The 16,914-nt window shown below is 43.2% G+C and overlaps 2 protein-coding genes across 4 annotated transcripts; one reads left to right on the top strand and one right to left on the bottom strand.

Annotated features, from left to right (window-relative positions):
- Window positions 1-900: 900 nt before the first annotated feature.
- On the bottom strand, window positions 901-16,602 carry ift74 (intraflagellar transport 74). Its single transcript, XM_087845833.1, has 20 exons — window positions 16,456-16,602; window positions 14,973-15,112; window positions 14,375-14,516; window positions 14,234-14,282; window positions 13,901-13,999; window positions 13,687-13,747; window positions 12,795-12,854; window positions 12,640-12,701; window positions 5,022-5,160; window positions 4,856-4,918; window positions 4,635-4,778; window positions 3,243-3,283; window positions 3,082-3,161; window positions 2,956-3,009; window positions 2,725-2,822; window positions 2,530-2,656; window positions 2,256-2,419; window positions 1,987-2,112; window positions 1,829-1,889; window positions 901-1,558 (listed from the first exon to the last, which is right to left on the bottom strand). The coding sequence occupies exons 2-20, from the start codon at window positions 15,099-15,101 to the stop codon at window positions 1,443-1,445; spliced, it is 1,815 nt and encodes a 604-aa protein (XP_087701959.1). The 5' UTR covers window positions 15,102-15,112; window positions 16,456-16,602; the 3' UTR covers window positions 901-1,442.
- On the top strand, window positions 6,736-11,991 carry LOC102789326 (leucine-rich repeat-containing protein 19-like). 3 transcript variants are annotated; one of them, XM_006800869.3, is made up of 7 exons: window positions 6,736-6,779; window positions 8,056-8,151; window positions 8,250-8,500; window positions 9,352-9,463; window positions 9,642-9,729; window positions 11,201-11,407; window positions 11,496-11,991. In XM_006800869.3, exons 2-7 carry the CDS (start codon window positions 8,065-8,067, stop codon window positions 11,807-11,809), a joined length of 1,059 nt encoding a protein of 352 aa, XP_006800932.2. In that variant the 5' UTR covers window positions 6,736-6,779; window positions 8,056-8,064; the 3' UTR covers window positions 11,810-11,991. The 3 variants fall into 3 exon arrangements, with proteins under 3 accessions (XP_006800932.2, XP_087701684.1, XP_087701685.1); XM_087845558.1 differs by having other exon boundaries at window positions 6,738-6,779; window positions 8,033-8,151; XM_087845559.1 differs by lacking the exon at window positions 6,736-6,779 and adding an exon at window positions 7,283-7,313 and having other exon boundaries at window positions 8,033-8,151.
- Window positions 16,603-16,914: the final 312 nt, after the last annotated feature.

Genomic DNA, 16,914 nt, shown 5'->3' with positions numbered 1-16,914 from the left:
ATACTGAGTGAGAAAGGTGACTGGAAGGGAAAAACTCAATGCATCATGGGAATCCCCCGGCAGCCTACATCTATTGCAGCATAACTAAGGGAGGATTCAGGGTCACCTGGTCCAGCCCTAACTATATGCCTTAGCAAAAAGGAAAGTTTTAAGCCTAATCTTAAAAGTAGAGATAGTGTCTGTCTCCTGAATCCAAACTGGAAGCTGGTTCCACAGAAGAGGGGCCTGAAAACTGAAGGCTCTCCCTCCCATTCTACTTTTAAATACTCTAGGAACAACAAGTAGGCCTGCAGAGCGAGAGCGAAGTGCTCTAATAGGGTGATATGGTACTACAAGGTCATTAAGATAAGATGGGGCCTGATTATTTAAGACCTTGTATGTGAGGAGCAGGATTTTGAATTCAATTCTGGATTTAACAGGAAGCCAATGAAGGGAGGCCAAAACAGGAGAAATATGCTCTCTCTTTCTATTCCCTGTCAGGACTCTTGCTGCAGCATTTTGGATTAACTGAAGGCTTTTCAGTGAGTTTTTTGGACATCCTGATAATAATGAATTGCAGTAGTCCAGCCTGGAAGTAATAAATGCATGAACTAGTTTTTCAGCGTCACTCTGAGACAGGATATTTCTAATTTTAGAGATGTTGCGCAAATGGAAGAAAGCAGTCTTACATATTTGTTTAATATGTGCGTTGAAGGACATATCCTGGTCAAAAATGACTCCAAGGTTCCTCACAGTGTTACTGGAGGCCAAGGTAATGCCATCCAGAGTAAGAATCTGGTTAGATACCATATTTCTAAGCTTTTCAGCGCCGAGTACAATGACCTCAGTTTTATCTGAGTCGTTTGACCTTGTAGTACCATATCACCCTATTAGAGCACTTCGCTCTCGCTCTGCAGGCCTACTTGTTGTTCCTAGAGTATTTAAAAGTAGAATGGGAGGCAGAGCCTTCAGTTTTCAGGCCCCTCTTCTGTGGAACCAGCTTCCAGTTTGGATTCAGGAGACAGACACTATCTCTACTTTTAAGATTAGGCTTCAAACTTTCCTTTTTGCTAAAGCATATAGTTAGGGCTGGACCAGGTGACCCTGAATCCTCCCTTAGTTATGCTGCAATAGATGTAGGCTGCCGGGGATTCCCATGATGCATTAGACATGTACGTTAGTTTAACTGATGCATTTGTATGTCTCCGTCTCAGTTAATTGTATGTGTTTATTTTTTTCTTTTGCAATAAACAGACAGTACCTATGAAACACGTTTATTTAAATTAGCTCGCCCTTTTACATTTACATCTCTACTTGAAGCTACTGTCTCAATGCAGCACAATCTCTCTGCCTTTGAATGACTGAAAAGGTATTTGGGTATAAACTCAACACATTTTGCTCTTAATGACCATGAGCCTGTCAGAAAGCTTCATCTGGAACCAAATGAATAAAGCCTTTTGTTTTTAACTCATGTTGTTCTGCAGCAACTCTATGAGGCTCTTGTTGTAATCGACCACCTGTTGGGAGACGCTCTTGGCGACTGAGGCGTAGTCGCTCTCCTGGGATTTGGAGGCGATGACTGACGCTGCAGTTAAGGAAAAACCACAGAGCTCACAGAACTGGTGTCTCAGAGACCAGAGGTTTATAGAAGACAGAAACCGGGCGTCTTTTCGAGAGCTGGAAAATAAAAATAACTGTATGCACACATCTGACAAGTACTGCTCCTTTAATTACCTCCAAACGTTGCCAAAGCTGTAAAGAACTGGTCCTAGTGTTTAAAAAGCTCACTGGATGCTGGAGACTGAATAGAGGTGTGGATGAATTCATACGTCATATTTCTAAAGGATACATTCTTTCATCACAAAATTGTTCTGCTCCAGGTGCTGCCATTTCCTCTCCAGGTTAGCCAGCTAACGTTCAGACACAAAGCAACACAAAACAGGAAGGCAGCTGGTGAGGAGGGTCAGAAGATTCAGTCTGTTCCCCGTGTACCAAAACACGACTAACCTGAGCGTGAGTCTCGTTTTCTTGCAGTTTGGTCTTCAGGGCTTCATATTTCTGGCTCGTCTCCTCCAGCAGCTGTCCAAATGCATCTCGACGCTGAGTCAGCGACACCTGCTCCTCCTGCAGCCTCTGCAGCACAAGGAGAGAAAACAAAGAATGGTCAGTTCATTTTTTAAAACGGAGCTCCATCATTGAAGCTCTCGGGGACAGTGGTGAGAAAGAACTCCCTTTAACAGGAAGAGACCTTCAGCACAAAAAGAGTTTGCAGTTACCTTCTTCCTCTCCTCAGCTGTGAGTCTGAGGGTGTCCAGGTCCCTGTAGGTATGCAGCTCAGCCTGCATGGTGCTGACGCGCTCCTGCAGGCTGCTCAGCTCGCCTGTGATCTTCCCCTCCAGCTGCTGCACCTTCTCCAGGTCCTGCTGCAGGCGCTGGGACTCTGCAGGGGCAGAGCAGGGGCTTTGTTCAGTGCTCGTGTTGTCGGGACATAATAAATGAATGTGATCTCTTTAGAAGTGAGGGAAACCCGACCGTGTGTGTGTCACCCACCTGTCGTCAGTCCTCTAGCGGTGCTCTCTGACTGGACCACCTCGGTCTCCTTGCTCACCAGCACTTCCTGCATGTTCCTCAACTCGCTGGCTGTCACTGTGTCCACCTGACGGAGCCGCAACATGTTCTACAAAGACACGCACAGTTAGTGCAGTGGACCACTCTGTGTTTGTCCATTTCATCAGCGCTGCTCACCCTGCTGCAGTGCTCCAGGAGTGAGACAATGTTCTCCTGGCCCTGCTTTAATCTCTCCTCCTCCTGAGCCCTGGACTCCTCAAACGACTCGAGGAACCCTGAGAAGAGGACAGAGGTTATATCTCTCCGTTAACTGTTGTATGTGTTCATTTTTTTCTTTTGCAATAAACGCACACAGTACATAAGAAATGTTCTCGAATGTCACAAGTGTTCAGTTCGACTGGGACTCACGGTCGATCTCCTCTTCCTTCCTCTTCAGCTCTTTGTATTTTTGTTGACACTCGCCTGTGGAAATGTTCAGAATATTGAAATCACATCAAAGGTGATTCAGATTTAGATCCTCATCCCGTGGGTTACCCTGAGCTGCTTCTGAGTCCTGCTCCAGGTGTCGGATCTCCTCTGTGATTTGTCTTGTCCTGTCCCGTATCTCCGTAAGCCTGAGTACACACAATATACACATATTCTTACACGCACACGCAGAAGTGACGAGTATCTAAATACTTGTAATGAGTACATACTGCCTCTCCATGCTGGCAATTTCCTGGTTGTCCTCTTTCACCTGGAAAACAGAAGCACAGCTTCAGTCTTGAAGCTTCAGGAACTCTGCTGTTTACCATTCAGCAGTTTGGTCGTTTGACCACATGATGGTGCTGTTGACTTACTCTCTGAATCACTGCACACGTTTAGGATGAAGAACAGCCCTACTGTACGTTACCACAGTAACCTGGGTTAAACTTCAGTGTTATTAAGTTTACTTAATTACCAATTCATTATTATCAGGAAGTCCTAAAAACTCCCTGAAAAGCCTTCAGCTAATCCAAAATGCTGCAGCAAGAGTCCTGACAGGGACTAGAAAGAGAGAGCAGATTTCTCCTGTTTTGGCTTCCTGTTAAATCCAGAATTCAAAATCCTGCTCCTCACATACAAGGTCTTAAATAATCAGGCCCCATCTTATCTTAATGACCTTGTAGTACCATATCACCCTATTAGAGCACTTCGCTCTCGCTCTGCAGGCCTACTTGTTGTTCCTAGAGTATTTAAAAGTAGAATGGGAGGGAGAGCCTTCAGTTTTCAGGCCCCTCTTCTGTGGAACCAGCTTCCAGTTTGGATTCAGGAGACAGACACTATCTCTACTTTCAAGATTAGGCTTAAAACTTTCCTTTTTGCTAAAGCATATAGTTAGGGCTGGACCAGGTGACCCTGAATCCTCCCTTAGTTATGCTGCAATAGATGTAGGCTGCCGGGGATTCCCATGATGCATTGAGTTTTTCCTTTCCAGTCACCTTTCTCACTCACTATGTGTTAACAGACCTCTCTGTATTGAATCATATCTGTTATTAATCTCTGTCTCTCTTCCACAGCATGTCTTTATCCTGTCTTCCTTCTCTCACCCCAACCAATCACAGCAGATGGCCCCGCCCCTCCCTGAGCCTGGTTCTGCTGGAGGTTTCTTCCTGTTAAAAGGGAGTTTTTCCTTCCCACTGTCGCCAAAGTGCTGCTCATAGGGGGTCATATGATTGTTGGGCTTTTCTCTGTATCTATGAAGCGCCTTGAGGCGACTTTTGTTGTGATTTGGCGCTATATAAATAAAATTGAATTGAATTGAACTTAATCAGAGAACATTGGAGAACAAAATAAAGCACCAGGACACAAACATCGCAGCTATAGTTGCTTTTTCATGCTGAAAGAGGGTTTTTGCCGGTGCAGACCCTGAATGTGTGGAGGCAGTGAACGCTGAGGAACCGAATTCCTCAACCAGACTGCAACTGAGTTCATGTGATGTCCTTGTAAAAGCCAGTTTCAGGAACACAAACAAATCTATTTCCTGTTTGTAAAAGTTTCTGTGACATTTCATCAAACCCCTCCCGTCCTCTCTGATGTAGCAGTGACCGATAAGCCAGCGCGCACACCTGCTTAAATAACTTCTCTCGCTCTTCCTGCGGTGAACCCAGGCTCTTCTGCTCCGCCTCCATCGCGTCTCGTTTGGCCTCCAGCGCTGACAAGGTCTCGTGAAGCCGAACCATCTCCTGCTTTATCTGCGAGTGGGACAGCTCCTGCAACGAGGATCGTTCACGTAAAACACCATGCTGCTCCTCCACCTCGCTCACACCGTCCCCTCCACCCGACTCACGGCTTCATAGTCCTCCTTCCTCGTTATTAGGACGTCCAGCTCCTCCTGGAGAACAGTCAGCTCCTGCCAAACAAAAGAATCAGCTGAGTTCTTGCCAGAGTGAGATTTCATCATGCCTGCTGACATGAACCAATCTCCTCTTTCCCCACAACAACTACAGCTTCACCTGCAGCAGTTCCTCATTAGTGGTTGTCATGGTGAAATATTTCTCTTGCTTTGCTGCCGGCATTGCTTGGATGACTTCATCAGCAACGCGCCTCTCTCTCCTGACCTCCTCCTCGATGGCCCTGATTGCCTCCTCTCTCCTGCAGAGTGGACAGAGTGGACAGAGTGGACAGAGTGGACAGAGTGCATGCAGACAGGTAAAGGATGCCACACGCTTCTACACATCAGTTAACATCGGGTCAGGCTATCTAAGCTGCTTAAGTTGTGGCACAAGCTGCTTTGCAACCCACCTCCTCAGGTGTGTCTATGGAGGCCCTGACTGAACGCTGGACAACCAAAGCGTTCCACATGAAAAATAAGGCAAAGCAGATGAAGAAAGGATTTATTTTTTATTAGTTTTCATTCTTTACTGCACCAACCAACGACGAACGGAGACAGAATTGAGCAGCTGTGGTCAAAGCTTCCTCCTGTTTCCTGCTACATCACAACACTGAAACACAACTATGATCTGAAGCCGGCAGCATCAGTGAAACTGCTCTTTCTCTGAGAGATTTCAACATAAAAAACACAAAAGCAATTCAATAATACATCTCAGTATCTTTGCACTTAAACTGTAAGAAACAAATAAGCTTTCTTTTTAAATTTTGGGGCCTTTTTAGCCCTTATTCCATAGAGACATGTGGGAGGGGGGGGGCATGCAGTAAAGGCTTAGCGCGGATCAGACTCAAACCCGGGCCTACTGCTGTCCGGCCACACGCCGTATGACCTCCTGATCATCCCACTGAGCTAAACCAGAGTGTGCCGACTGTCCTGTAATTCAAAGATAAACATTTTTGTCCTTTTTCTGTTTTTCTTTATGAATCGAATATAAAAATGATAATTTCTATAGTAGCCAGTGAAAAACGAGCAACTTTCTGCCGTTTGTTGGTTTATCTACGACTTATTTACTTTGGTACAGTACGAGTGGTCATGGAGCACGTCGACACCGTAGAAGATTTATGCCCTCCTTCATTTTCCACAGTGGGCCAGACTGAAGACTTTGGAGGGCTGATCCTGGCCCACGGGCCTTATGTTTGACACCCCTGCTCTGGGACTCATGGAGGAAGACTACAGCACAAAACTCTTGAATAAACATTCCCATCGTACGTTTACACTTGAACCCGACCCCTGTGATGTAGATCAGCTCCTCCAGTCTCAACATTCCCTCGTCTGTGCTGAAACCCGACTTTCCCAGAGACGGTGCTCCGGCTGCGATGCAGCTCCAGCTTTCTTCCCGTCACATTTACATCAGTCTCTACTTCAATGGAAGAGTAGGAATGTGGGGATTCTTGTTCAGCTGTCATGCACTTCTCTTGATTTTCCTCACAGGTATGTAACCCAGTCTGCTGGAGTGCCTGCTCACTTTCACAGCACTATTAATCACTACAACGTTTACAATAGTTTGCAAATGTTGCTGAAACATTTTTTCATTCATCATTCATCATTAAAAGAACTAAAATGCTTGTCATTAATCATATTCAGTCATTTGCAGAATTACACCTTGAACTAGTTCACATATATATTCAGATGAGCCATTTCCAACAGTAACCTGAGAGATACTTGTAGGCAGAAGAAGGAAGACAGCAAAGATGGGAGGACCAACTTGATCAATCATAAACAGTTAGCACAGAGTGCACACTTGTTTTACAAGGAACAAAGGTCACTCGGTACGCTGACTGCGTGAGAGGAACACAGGACGAAGGTTCATCTGTAGAAGAAGGTAAGATTCTTCTGCTACTTTTCATTAGTAAAAGATGATTACACAACAAGTATAAAGAGAAACTGTGAAAACCACACAGGACTTGTGATTGTGAGACACATTTCTACACGTGTCCTTCAAAAGAAGACGTGCACTGACGTTTCTGTAAAAAAGACACTCCAGCATCAGTGTGCACTCAACAACCACACTCGCTCCCTAACACAGAGCTTTATCTCTGCTGTACTCTGACCTCGGGTTTAAGTGCCCGATTTCTCAGCTCACTGCACATACAAAGAATTCACAGAAATATGCCGTGCAATGATGGGTAATGTTTTTATCCTCAGGTTAGATGGCTTAATAGCTCCCGACTCTAAAGGGTATTTTCATCAGATTCTGAACAGTTTTTTCCTTCTGCTCTTTGTGATGTCAGCGAGCTGTGCTCCGCCTACCTGCTGTTTGAATCAAACACTTTAAACAAAACATTGTAAAGCCTCAAGCTGCCTTTTACACTGTCACCACCCTGCTGTTTGGTAACAGGCACACACGGACGTTGTGGTAAAGTTTTATCCTCCTTTTTCATTCTAATGGGGCCATCATTGAAAGATCAGTGTAGTTTTGTTTTCATGTGAAACTGAGACCATCAGCTTATCGTGGAAGTGATCATAAGGTCAGTGATCAAGAGACCCAAGCGCTGTTTTACTGTTGCCATATATTAGACTTTCTGCAGCTCCCCCTGCTGGCCATTACTTAGAATGCACATTTATGGCACTTTGTATCACTCGTATTTGTGAGTATTTGTCCTCATGACGTGCTGTGCTCAGTGTAAACATCGGCCAATACTTATTTACAAAATCTCACACTTTTAACCCCTGCACACTTTTCACAGCATACGCTGATATTTTTCATCTCTTTGTGGTCTTCAGGCGCTACTGTGTCACGCAACCTTGTTTCTAAGAGGCACAGCCAATCCAAAGAATGCTGGCTTAAAGGGGGAGGAGCTAAATATGTATTTCAGAAAATACATTTTACTGACAGGCTAAATGATTATTTTTTAACTGTAACTTATGCAAACCTTGTGTATAAATGGAGTTGATGTTAGTCAGATTATTTTAGTCCAACTACATAATTGGGCTTCGTCGATATCTGTGCCATCGTAACGCTTTTCCAATCAAAAAGCTGAATTCTACCAGGCAAAAAATGAATTAATTACTGGTTTTCTTAAGAGCCCAGATAAAACAAATGAGCGTGTTTTCTCTGTCACGTGTTGGTTACAGGACTTTGTATCATTTCCTTTCAGTGTGGTGTGATGGAGCGGTGCTGGCAGCCTCTCCTCCTGCTGTGGCTCACTGCAGGGCTGGTGAAACATACTGAGACAGTGAAAGACGGTGAAACCGTAAGAAAAGTTCTGGCCTTTAACACCATTTTGCTCCAGCTGTCTATTTCTATATTTTTCCAGTTTTCTATAACAATTGTTCCTGTTCCACCCATCAGCTGACAGCAAACTTCACCAACAAACATCTTCAAGTCATCCCCGAAAACTCTGAAAATGTAAATGTTACCAAACTGATGATTGAAGGGAACCTAATTACTCTGAATGACACGGACAAACAAGCACTAGCTAGCTATCCCAGCCTGGTAGAGCTCCACTTGGATGCTAACTGGATCACTGCTATTCCAGCCAAATACTTCTCTGTGGTACCGAACCTCAGAGTGCTGTCTCTCACCAGAAACAACATCAGCAGGTCAGTAGGCTAGCAAAAGTCTAACTTCTAGCTAAATGCTAATTAGCTGCTTTAAGTAGGGATGCACCGATACCGATACTGGTATCGGGTATTGGGGCCGATACTGTAAAATCTGTGTGTACTCATACTCGTAAAAGTTAACCGATACCATGAACCGATACCAACTTATTTCATTAATCAGAGGGTGGCTTGTCATTTCTGTTGTAGTTTTTAGATTGGCCACTAGGGGGCCAATTATTATTTCATTTATTATTTATTTTATAATAATTATTTTGTTTGTTTGTTTACAATATGGACACTCTGCAATAATTTAAACGTTTATTTTATTCTCAAACCTAATTTGTATTTATTTTATTCCAAACAGAAGTGTTTATTTATTATTCTGAAAGCTCGAGACAGTGCCAATAGTTCAGTGATATTTTGTTAAATTACAATGTGGAGACTCTGCAATAATTTAACAGAAGTGCTTATTTTTCACTTGAAATTTTTTTATGGTCATTTTTATTAAGATTTTATTTTTTATCGGCAGAGAATAAAATAAAACCTGTCTTTCAATTAATTGCATTTGTGTGTGTGTGTGTGTGTGTGTGGTAGAAGTATCGTTTTTTGTACTCTGTATCGGCAAGTACTCAGATCCAAGTATCGGTATCGTATCGGTTTGAAAAAATTGGTATCGTTGCATCCCTAGCTTTAAGTATACTGTGTGTTAAACACCGACCATTAAACTGGTTTGATTTTGATGTTGGTGGATACTTACTAAAACCTACTACTGTTGCATGTTAGTAATATATCCAAGTACAGTGTGGTATGTAATCAAGTGTAATATAATTCTGCTGTGCTGTTTTCTGTAGCCTTGACCCTCAGGCTTTCAGTGACCTGGATGTCTTGACAGAGTTGGACCTGACCAACAACTCGCTAACAAGCCTCCCTGCACAGCTGATCAGTGGGCTGAACAAGTTACAGGTAAAACGAGCATTTCAAAAAGAATCTGCAAACTTAGAGTTAAGTTATAACTAATCTAGACATGACATACATAAAGAAATGCATGCATGTGTATGGGGATTTAGGGCTGCACATGTAAGTGTTTCCTGTACAGGATGTGTTATTAGTTCATTCACCTCGCTCTGTCTGGTCCCATCAGGTACTGAACCTACAGGGAAACCCCTGGAATTGCTCCTGTCCCCTGCTGACCATCATTGGACAGATCGACGCAGCAAATGTTACCATGGGTAGTAATTTTCATCACACACTTTTAAATGTTGGCTGACCTGTGACCCTTTCTGGGAGCTAATGAGTCAATTACAGCAGTTTGAAAACTATAAACACTGCTCAAACAAAGAAAGGAACATTTTTTCGGTGCCACAAACACAGTTCATGAGTGTGCTGAGGTCACGTGACACATGTGAAAGGGTCTGGAGCAGCTGTAGAGAATGCTGTGCTGCCTGTAACACCGTTCAGCACCACCAGATTGGTGGTGGGTCAGGAATGGTATGGGGAGGCATATCTATGGGGGGGGGACACAGACGTCTACAGGCTAGGCAACGGCACCTGCCTGACATCAGTGATCGGGACAACAGACTGGCTGCATCATTGCTTCACTTTTATTTGCGTTGTGTCTTTGAATTCGGCCCTCTCTAGGCTGATCATTTTCATTCCCATCTTTTCATTCCCCCATCCATATCAGTATCCAGCATGGCTTTCCCCCCACTGAGACCGGTGTTCAAAGTGTTCCTGAACTTCTTTTGAGCAGTGCATCTTTATTTGAAGGAATTTTAGTAGACACGGAGCATCTTGCTTGAACCTACAGCGGCACATTTTTACTTACAATCTATGAGCCATGTAAGAGACTCGCACAGCTGGTATGGAGGTTTTATTTGAGCCTTATTTGAAAGATTATTGGCAACTGATGTTACTGGAAGCCAGAATTACCTAAAGAACCTAAAGCTCACACAGCTGATCAACACATAAGAACATAAGTGCTTTTGTCTGCTTCCTTTTAAACTGCACACAGGTGCTGTGGTGACACTTTGGTGATGGTTACCATAAAAAAAGCAGCATATATGCAGGAGAGCACCCACCATATACAACCTGGTTCCCATATAGCAGGGGTGTCAAACTCCAGGCCTCAAGGGCCGGTGTCCTGCAAGTTTTAGATCTCACCCTGGGTCAACACACCTGAATCAAGTAATCAGTTCATTACCAGGCCTCTGGAGAACTTCAGGACATGTTGAGGAGGTAATTTAGCCATTTAAATCAGCTGTGTTGGATCAAGGAAACATCTAAAACCTGTAGGACACCGGCCCTCGAGGCCTGGAGTTCGACACCTGTGCCATATAGAGTTCAATGCTCTGCCTTAGTGAGCAAAAAATGTCTCCTGGGGAAACTGAGCGATGGTCTGGTTACTTACTTAAAGGAAAATGTTGTTGCTGGTAGCTTGATTATTAAATCATATGTCCCATGTTGCAAATTTCAGTGATTCTCTTGGATCAATCAGTGAACTTTATTTTCACATCATTGTTAAAGATTTATCCCAGTATAGCCAAAAGTACTGCTTTGAATGAAAACAAGTAGAGACAAGTAGGAGTGCAGTATAGAGAGATAATGAGGCCAGTGTTTAAAATCCCTTTCTATGTGAAGAAACTGTTCTCTAACTTAACTGAAAGAGCATGTAAGACCTACTGAAATGGTGTGTGGCTGCAGGAGGACCACAGGTCGTCTGTGCATCTCCAGCAGAGCAGGCTGGACGAGATCTTCTTAATGCTACAGCACTGTGCTCCACATTATCACCCACCGTCACTCCAGACCCTCAGAAACCAAAAACACCAGTCCGCCCTCAACACACGTCGGGCCCATCAGTTACTATGACGACCACGCAGTCAACCAGTCAGAACAACAGCGTCAGCAAAGGTACGACATCAGATCATTTTCTCCACTTAAATACGTGGACGCACAAATGCAAGCTCATAACCCGTCTCCATCCTCAAACCCAAACCAGACCCGGCACCCGCGCTCGGCAACACCTGGAAATTCACAGCATCCGTCGCGATCTTGGCGGTAACGACCTCCGTGCTCATCGTATGTGCCGTCAAGGGGCCGTCCTGGTACAAGCTCTTCCACAACTACAGGCATCAGCAGTTACGACAAGAAGCCGAGGAGGGCGACGAGGATTTCGTGTCGACAGAGTTCTCAGCGACGGGAAGACACCCGACCAATCAAACATTCAGCTTTGAACAGATGAACAGACAGAGAGACGAGGAGCAGGAGGAGCAGGAGTACTTTGAGGATCCGTATATCAGGAGAGAAGAGTGACGTGCGCGAGGAGAAACGACGATGATAAGAAACCAAACCACAAACACAATACAATCCATTCAGTGGCAAACCTGCTGTTTGATAAACACCGCTGAGTTTTATCATTTCACGGGTCACAAAACCACTCATATTGTGTGAGAGCTGTACTGTTCGTTATTGAAAGAACAAATTCAGGCTCTTAACTCCACGACCTGCATTGTTGCCTGACTGACAGCTGTCAGCTACGAGGAGTCTGCAACAATCCTAACTCCACTTTTTGACCACTAGAAGAACAATATTCAAGTGCAGAACACTTCCTGTAATCTGAGCCATTAGTGTCAGTGTGCGAGCGCCCAGTTAGATCGACAGCTTTATCCTTGTTTGGCACTAGAACGATGAAGTCACATGGTTTACAAGAGTTTTCACCTCCAGTGGCACTAAAGAGGCGTCTTCATGACTCGACAACACCAGCAGCAATGTGCAGTGTTATACGAACCTCACTTTACGGTGGTTTGAAAACAGTTTGCAAGTGTTTCAGATAAAAAACTCCACGTGTTTGTTTGCTCGCGGATCTACGCGGCATTTATTTTACCAGTTTTATTAAGAAAACTCCACTGCTGCTTCATCTTTACATAACAAGCAGTTGTTTCCTGTTGTGTTTGTGTTCAAAAGTCTCAAACCTGCACATATCTGATTCTTTTTAAATAATGTTTTATGACTCATGTGACAACTAGCCATCAGGCTAAATTAAATAATGTCCTAGTACTTCATTCTGAAAATAAGAAAGTGTATTTGTGAACATAAAACTGTCTAATGGAGACATAAGTGTCTTTATGAGAACGTGCACTTACTCTCTCCTCTCGGTGAAGATGTTATCGATGCTTTCTGCCTCGCTGTCGTTCTCGGCTTTCAACTAAACACAAGATCAAAAAGTTAAAGGGAGAATTTTTCACTATATTTCCAGTTCGTGAAAAACCCCTTTATATTGTTGTGATGGATTACTTACTATGTTGTAGTCGTTGATCATTTCCTCCATCTCTGTGTTGGTGTTGAGCTTGTCCACAAGCTGGAAACACAAATAAAAAAATACAAAAGTGAAGTAAAAATGAGTCCAGTGTTTAACGCATTCACTGAAAACTAGAAACACAACCTCATAACATCGTAACACCTGCAATCAAATAGTTACTGTCCCTGAAGTGGGAAGTTTACATCGTCTATTTTAAGGCTACGTCCACACGTACACGGGCATTTTTGAAAATGGAGATTTTCCGTTTTATTTTAAAAAATAATCCCGTCCACACGTAAAGGCAGAAATGAAGGAAAACGCTGCTAGGAACATGCCAAAGCAGCAGGTGGCGATATATTCCTAACCGTGTAGAAATGTTGGCCAATCAGAAGTCTAGAAGCCTCGGTGGGAAAAAGTAAACAAAGCTGGAGCATAGAAGCAGAACAGTGTCGTATGTGTGGAGGGACAGTAACTGTGTGTGTATATGAGCATTTAAACACTGCAGAGACAATTAACAGTAACAGTATTGTAGAAATTCATTTCACCGAAACAATAATGTGGCGCACAGTGTGACGTCAAAAAATGCCCACGCCTTTGACGCTGCGTTTTCTGCGTTTTTCTCGTCCACACGTAAACGCAAAAACGGAGTTTTCAAAAATATCCACCCTGGCCGGAGTTTTTAAAAATCTCAGTTTTCAGTGACCAAAAACGCCGTTTACGTGTGGACGAAAGGTGCAAACGCATAGAAAAATCTGCGTTTTCAAAAATACCCGGATACGTGTGGACGTAGCCTAAGTCATCATGGCCGACTGCTTCAGCTAGAAATTCCTCAACAACACAGTGAAAAAGTGGATACAATCTTTCAGTGTTTAACAACATTGTTGCTGTTTACCATATTGTAGTCAGCAAGCTGGCCTTGCATGTCCTTAATCTCAGCAGCGAGGCCTTCAGCCCTGCAGCAGACACACATCACAGGGTTACAATGTGGGGACATTATACAGTGTTCATCTGGATTCAGTGGATTTCATCTTTCACTCTATAACTGTTAAAGGACGGGAATGAAGACAGAAACTTGGTCATAAAAGAAGAAGAAGAACACCACCCACCTCTTTTCATAAGAGAGATAGACGGAGTTCTCCTGGTTGTAGCTCTCGATCTCTTTGTGCAGTTTGCTGGTCTCTGTGGTCAACTCGTTGATCTTACTCCTGACAGAAGAACAAATTTCACATCGATAGAGTTTTTCACGAGCAGCGTAAAAAGATCACATTTGTATCTATGGTGAAAAAATAAATACATTTTAACTCAAGACCAACTCTAAGACATGTGAATGTGCTCAGTATGTTTGCATCTTTTGTGAAGTGATCGAGCTGACCTATGGTTTATGCACTCCTTTACTTTGACATAAGGAGTTACTGTTAATGCCGGTGAGTATGTGTTACCTGAGAAGACCCAAGTAGTAGGACTTGTCCAAAATTTGTCTCTGAGGTCCTTTGGTAAAGGAAATGTGGGAGGGAGGTCACAGGTTTATTTATATATTAAACAGAAACACAGCCAGAAAAATATCCAAGAAGAAAACATACCTTTCATGCCAGTTTTCATCCCACTGAGCCCCTGCTGGGTGACCGGCCTCTCAGTCACTTTGATCGGTGCTGTCAGGACTCCGGGGGAGGCGACGGGGATGCCACCCCTCAAACCTGGATGAGCACTGGTCCCTGGGACCATCTGGAAGAGGAAATGCAGTGCCTTAGTTGTGGCTGTTACAAAATTGCATTTTCACTCTGAAATTATTTTAGCTGAAAGAATTCACAGTGACAATATTATCACGATATCTCTTTTTTCTCATATTAGATACAACACACATGTAGGGAGGGGAAAACAGAGTCTGTACTCAGAACTGCACAAAAGATTACAAAAGTGCATTATAAAAATGCATCATAAGCACAATGTCCATTTCATTTTTGGTCTTTTTTCTTGCCAAAGCTGGTACATAGTGTTACACATAGGCTCAGTAAAACCTGGCACTCATTTCTTGGGTGCGCAGAAACACAGAATCAGCACAACTGTGGCTTTATAAATGTTAAGACCACAACATCGTCAGCAAACAATTTTATTTTCAGACTGAACATAACACACTCAATATCTCAAAGCTATAGCGTATCCATGCTGCTGATGGCTTACCCCAGTTGCAACACGCATAGCTGTAGGAGGAGGCTGGATAGCTGTAGGGGGTCTCCCAGCACCAGGGACCACAGATCCGCTGCGGCTCATCGGCCGGCCCATGCCGGACGGAGGCCGCTGGCTTGCCATGATGCCTAAAACTAGTGGACACACAAACAGGTAGGGGTGGGGGAAAAATGGATACTGTGTAGTATGGTGATATTTTGTTTGCTAATAATGTATGGATACAGGGACAGCAGAAATCGATATTTTGTTACAAAAAGGTTTTTGTGCTCTGACTTCAGAGCATGTTGATCCTTTTTCTGAGCAAGAATCCTGACATTCCTTCACTGTCCAAATGTGTTTAACTTGTTTTTGGCAGCAATAAACATGACAGTTTACTTATTTTAATTTAAGACATGTTTTATTTTAATTAAGTTTAAAACTTTTTTATTTAATGTAAAATTATATTTTGTTTTAATTTACTTTCAAATTCTTCAGTTGCTGAAGGGGCTGCATAGTTTTCATAAACTGCATAGTTCAGAATAGCTATAATTGTACCAGATGGTTGATTCAGTTAAGTTGGACTAGACTGTAATACAAACCGTTCAGTTTGTCAACAATCAAACTGAAATGAGAGAAAGACTGAGTGTGAGACTTTGATATTAGAGAAAATGAATATTGATAAAGTTTACCTTTATGTACAGGATCTGAATATCGCAAACTATTTTAAAAAATTGCAATAATATCGTATCGTGGGATGTATGGTGATTCCCACCTCTACAAACAGGAACACTGAGTAACAAATCAGACACGTGGAGCTGCTGGCTGGATGGAGCCATTTTTATGTTATTTCCTGTATTTTTAACTTTGTAATTTATTGTATTATTTAATTGAGTTCAGTCTGTCACTGTTCCTGTTGCCTTGGAGCAACAGTAACCACATCATTTCATAACACCCAGTCCTGATGCTGTTACAGTCGGTGCTTGTTGGTGAAATAAAAGGGCCAAACTTGAAGACACTAAAGAATAACCTTTAACCCTGTGGTGCCTGTTAATTCATATACTGACATTTTCCACTTGAGTAGATTTTACGAGCACAACAGATCAGGCGGTCACGTGATTAGGAGTGGTAGCGAAAGAAGTGGCTGATTTGTACCTCACAGTAACACTGAGCTTGTAAAGGAAATAAAGATGTGCACACTGCTAAAAAGAGTAAAGAAGAACTGCTAAATAATAACAAATGTCACGTGTTTACTTTGATTTAGAAACATGATTTGTTTCGTGTGCGTGTGTGTGCACAAACACTGCATCTACGCTGCACTGATATCACACTGACCCGCGTCGCTGTGCCTCGTTATGACAGCGTAGTCTGTTAAAACTACAGTTCTGAAGCTTAGTTCGGCTATTGCTAACTTGTTAGCTGAGACTTTTTCGCTTAGCTTCGTTTACGAAAGCTTCGGTAAACGTCCCGGCGTTAGGCGTGAGATAACGCAGCTTCTTACCGGAAAATGGTCTCTTTGCGGTCCGTTTTATACGCCTGTATAACTTCCAGTCGGCGGTTTACCTGAAAAGAGAAATAAACGAAAAAGAAGGAAACGCTAGCTGGAAGAAAGTCAGCGGCTCGAGATGATGTTGACGTTACCCCAGTAACCATCTTCTTCTTCACCTGAAATGGAAACAATGCAGGTTGGAGAATGTACGTCTGCCCCCCACCGACCAACAGGGGGACTACATGAGGTTGCAGTCTATCTGTACGCCGAAACACACACACACACAAAAAGCAACTGTAGCTGTATTCTTTGTACTGCCTCTCACATATCTCTATGAGAAAGGACTGAGAAACTAGTTGTTTCTTCTGTATTATCCCAATTTTATGGAGAGGTGAAGGATGCGACTGAACATCACCTTTATCTGACAGCCAATAAGAGCAGTCAATCAGGAAGTGCAACGCTCTATTTCAC

This window comes from Neolamprologus brichardi, chromosome 9 (genome assembly GCF_056152115.1).
Source record: "Neolamprologus brichardi isolate AB-2024 chromosome 9, ASM5615211v1, whole genome shotgun sequence".
In the NCBI taxonomy this organism is placed as follows: Eukaryota; Metazoa; Chordata; class Actinopteri; order Cichliformes; family Cichlidae; genus Neolamprologus; species Neolamprologus brichardi.
The sequence above is the reverse complement of the archived record's forward strand: the minus strand, read 5'-3'. Positions and strand labels throughout refer to the sequence as shown.

Bases quoted from the DNA above. Each gene is read 5' to 3' on its own strand.
- LOC102789326 (XM_006800869.3), top strand. From the start codon at position 8,065: ATGGAGCGGTGCTGGCAGCCTCTCCTCCTGCTGTGGCTCACTGCAGGG. The intron at 9,464-9,641 runs GTAAAACGAGCA...TGGTCCCATCAG, and splicing joins GTGGGCTGAACAAGTTACAG to GTACTGAACCTACAGGGAAA. The intron at 11,408-11,495 runs GTACGACATCAG...AACCCAAACCAG, and splicing joins GAACAACAGCGTCAGCAAAG to ACCCGGCACCCGCGCTCGGC.
- ift74 (XM_087845833.1), bottom strand. From the start codon at position 15,101: ATGGCAAGCCAGCGGCCTCCGTCCGGCATGGGCCGGCCGATGAGCCGC. The intron at 3,162-3,242 runs GTATGTACTCAT...GTGTGTACTCAG, and splicing joins ATTGCCAGCATGGAGAGGCA to GCTTACGGAGATACGGGACA. The intron at 2,420-2,529 runs GTGGGTGACACA...CTGCCCCTGCAG, and splicing joins CGCTAGAGGACTGACGACAG to AGTCCCAGCGCCTGCAGCAG.